The 4,315-nt window shown below is 42.8% G+C and overlaps 1 protein-coding gene across 1 annotated transcript; it reads right to left on the bottom strand.

Moving 5' to 3' along the window:
- Positions 1–3,043: 3,043 nt before the first annotated feature.
- On the bottom strand, positions 3,044–3,994 carry LOC117443166 (olfactory receptor 6N2-like). The gene has a single exon (XM_034079117.1). The coding sequence runs from the start codon at positions 3,992–3,994 to the stop codon at positions 3,044–3,046; it is 951 nt and encodes a 316-aa protein (XP_033935008.1).
- Positions 3,995–4,315: the final 321 nt, after the last annotated feature.

Genomic DNA, 4,315 nt, shown 5'->3' with positions numbered 1-4,315 from the left:
GTATATTTCTTGTAATATTGTTGGGGTGTTTTTACACAGTACAGTAGATTGAAGTAAATCAACTTATACATTAAGATAAGATGGACTTTTATTAATCCCGTAGTTCAAACAGCAACAGGGTGAGAGTGAAAAACAGGACAGCACAGATTAATACAATCAAAAATAAGATGAGCAATAAAAATAATAATAATGAGAAACTATGTAATAAGAAATGAATAAAACTAAAATATAATTATCATATCATATATTATAATGTATTGTATTATTAAGTAATATCATACATTAACCCCATTATAGCAGATGCCACATTGAATGGATGAACACATTTATGCATCAATAATTACAACAGAGTATTTCTAAATACAAGTTGTAAAAATACTTGTGTATTTAATATTAATAACATAATGATTAATTTCAGATGATAATACTTTTCAGGGTTAGGTCCGGTCTGACAGCGCTTAGCTCTCTGCTGCAGAGAAGATCACTGCTCTAAACAAAGTCAAAAATCCTACATCCAAACGGAATAAATATAATTAATTATGATGAATACGTAAAGTCTTGTTCATTGTTTTTCACTTTTATTAAATGTTTGATATTTCCGGCACAGACCCTTTCGTACCGGCAATGCGCGACAGAAACAACAGAAAGTGCGACAGCTTAAATATGCCAGTGTTAATTTCGTCAACGAAAACTATGACGAAAAATGTTCGTCAACAACCTTTTTTACATGACTAAGACGAGACGATGACGAGCTAAAAATAGATTCTTGATAACGAAAACTATGACGAAATGTATATTTAGTTTTCGTTGACGACACGGGACTAAGGTGTTAATGGTGGACTATCGGACATTCAAAATGCAGCATATTTTCCCCCAAGAGTCCATCTTGTCTGTCAAAATGCATCTTACGTTTCTAACTTGCAATATCATTATTTCCGCTCTCTTCACTCCAGAAGAGCGATCTCCCTGTGTCTCTCTGTGTGCGGGGGGCGGGGCCTAACAGACATGCCGCAGCGGACACAGAGGCTGCAGTCGGATAGTTTAAAAATCAGCTCCTAAATTCTAACCCTATCGCCTATTCCTTGACCTCTGAGTGAAACGTCACGGGGTTAAGGGATAGTGGATAGGAGAATTCAAAAGGACTTAGGAGAAGAGACTGCGGTACTTTAGAGAATCCGAATGCACTTTCACTATCCGACGTGTTTATGATGCGCTAGCGGACGTCATTGTGTGCGTCTGCTGCTGTGGGGAAACTATGGAAACCACAGTTTTCTATACAGCGGACTACAAACATGGATGTTTAATAAGAACGATGGACTACTGTAAACTCATCTAGAGACTCTGCTCCGTGCTCTGATGCTGCTGCTTTGCTTTATGAACGGGGACAACAGAGAAACATATTCTTCATGACCAAAGTTGGAATTGAAATAAAAAAGGAAAGTGAAACTTATGCTCGTCACCCTCTCCCTCCGGTCCACATTAATACAAATGATCCCAATACGTATGATTGTATGAACTAAAGATCTTAAAATCAATACAGATGTATTTATTATAAACATTAGTCCTTAACATCTATCACTGTGTATATCACCATTCAAACATCTTTTAAAAGTTGAACAAACCCCACACAGCTCAGTAAAGACTGAAATGTTGACTTTATTTGATCATTTCAGTGAAAACTAACGTTCATATTTCTCTTTTTGATTATAATACTGATGAACGTTCAAAACAAAGCACTTTGGCAACTTACCACCTCTGTTTTAAAATGCTTAATAAGCACCGTAACTTTCATGATATCATTTCTCGGTCATAATCGGTTGCTTCCGTGAACGGCCGAGACTCGAGTGACGGCAAATGCTGCGGCTGCAAGGCATTGTGGGGCAGCATTTTCGCTTCTCCTGTCGGTTAGGGAGGTCCAGTGGTTCCCAAGCTAAAGGAGGCTATAAAGGAAGTTTGAAACCTCCTTTCCTATCATTCTCATCATTCTAGAGAATTCGAACGGCACTTATCATGGCTGCCACTGAGGGACTTCCGGGTCATTTCACTCCTTTAGGAAGGTTCCTAAGCTAAATGGACTATTCGACTTCAGACTGACCGGGCGGATGAGGAGAGCGCCTCCACTCGCACATTTCATTTTGTAGACCACCGCATCTTTTGTGTAATTAAATGCTGTTAACTTTTATAAGCTTCCCTTGACTCTTTTCAGTCTCTCCTGCCTTCAGGGTTCTAGAATTCACTAACAATACCACAGCTCCTTCAGTGAGGCTGCTGAACCACGGTGTTTCACGGAGAGATACCACAGCTCCTTCAGTGAGGCTGCTGCTCACGGTGTTTCAGAGAGAGATACCACAGCTCCTTCAGTGAGGCTGCTGCTCCACGGTGTTTCAGAGAGATACCACAGCTCCTTCAGTGAGGCTGCTGCTCCACGGTGTTTCAGAGAGATACCACAGCTCCTTCAGTGAGGCTGCTGCTCCACGGTGTTTCAGAGAGATACCACAGCTCCTTCAGTGAGGCTGCTGCTCCACGGTGTTTCAGAGAGATACCACAGCTCCTTCCTTCCTGCAGCGGTCAGGCTGTACAACCACCACGGCCCCTAGTAGACCACCTCACACGCTGGAATACTAAATATGTTTGAAGAATTCTGGGAACCTTTTCCTTAGAAATGCAAAACTCAAATATACGTTTAACATAAGTAAACAATCTTCTAGTACCTTAAACATATTATGCACCGAAACGGTATTGACGGTATTCCTAATATTTTGTTTGTTATTCTCTATTTTCTAGTTTTTGTATTTGTTCATACATTTTGGTTCTTTTCTTTTATGTCACCTATTCATATTGTATTAGATATAGAAGTTGACAGGACCCTCTTGGGGATGGCCCATGGGGACGTGGAGCCGAGAAGGAGGCCTAGAAAATGTTTCCCGCTCTCAGGTATGATTGTGGTGATCAACTGAATATGGGCCGCACTGTTTCTCCTGATGTGCAGCAAATGCTTCTGTCTACATGGATCTTTGTGTGGGGCAATCAAACAGTGTTGGGATCAGCTGTCTCTGCGGCAGCTCAGCAGCCTCTTCACATGCGTGAACACCTCCTTTAACTTCAGTCCGTACACCACCGGGTCCAGCACAGTGGGTATTATCAGGATCACAATGGAGGTGATGTGAGTGGTGTCAGATTCTAGGTTGCTCTGCAGGCGGCGAAGCATCAGATCTAAGTAGACGCCGATGGAATAGTTAAAGAAGACGAGCAGGTGAGGAAGACAGGTTTCTAGAGCTTTGCTGCTGAAGCTACGTGAGCGCCGCAGGCAGATGAAGAGGATCCTAGCGTAGGAGAAGAGAATGAAGGCGGCAGGCAGGAATATGATAACTGCTGTGTTCAGCAGACTGGATATTCCACTCAGCTGTGCTGCAGCACCACCGCAGCTCAGGCTCACAATGCTGTAGATGTCGCAGTAGGCCCTGTCGAGATGCGCCCTGCAGAGCGGTAAGCGGCTAGCCAGCAGCGTTGAGACTCCCCCTAGAATAGCAGGCAGCATCCAGCAGAGAAGCAGCATCAGCACCACCTTGGCAGGAGTTACCAGCACAGCGTAGTGCATCGGGTGGCAGATGGACAGGTAGCGGTCAAAGGCCATGGCCGACAACAGCAAGAAGCTAGCTCCACCAAGAGAGGAAACAAAGAAACCCTGGCACAGACACAAAGTCCGGGACACCTGCACCAAGCCGGCGCCGGACAGCAACAGATCAGACAGAAGTTTGGGATAAAACACGGTGCTGGCTGTGAGAGAGTTCAGCAGAAGTGATGCCACGAAAGCAAACATGGGCCGGTGAAGAGCTCGCTGCGAACAGATGATATAAATCACCAGAGAGTCACTGAACAACACGAAGAGGTACAGCAACAAAAACACGAAGAATAAGAGCGAGCTGTGGCCAGACATCGAGGAGAAACCGACCAGCGTCAGGGACGAGGTCACGTTAAACCCTGCTGACGTCATGAGGAGACCCCACCAAACAACACGCTGTGACCTCAGGTCAACAACAACAACAACAACAGAGCTAACCAACCTGTTGACATCTAAATAAAGGATATAACATTAGTTTATATCACATTGACATATACAGTAGTAATAAGGAAACTGGAATATTTAGAACACACATTTATTTAACATTCATATTTAAAACGTGTATTCATAGAATATGAATTCACAGTTAATTAATCAGATACTAAAATATCTGCTTTAACATTAATGTATAGGTCAATGATAAATATCTATCACGAATCAGAAACAGGCAAAAGCATCATCGCAATGAACACG

This window comes from Pseudochaenichthys georgianus, unplaced genomic scaffold (assembly GCF_902827115.2).
Source record: "Pseudochaenichthys georgianus unplaced genomic scaffold, fPseGeo1.2 scaffold_549_arrow_ctg1, whole genome shotgun sequence".
Taxonomy (NCBI): domain Eukaryota; kingdom Metazoa; phylum Chordata; class Actinopteri; order Perciformes; family Channichthyidae; genus Pseudochaenichthys; species Pseudochaenichthys georgianus.
This window is presented reverse-complemented; position numbering and strand designations above follow the sequence as displayed.

What these genes read in the sequence shown, in the direction of transcription:
- LOC117443166 (XM_034079117.1), bottom strand. Translation starts at nt 3,994, where the DNA reads ATGACGTCAGCAGGGTTTAACGTGACCTCGTCCCTGACGCTGGTCGGT.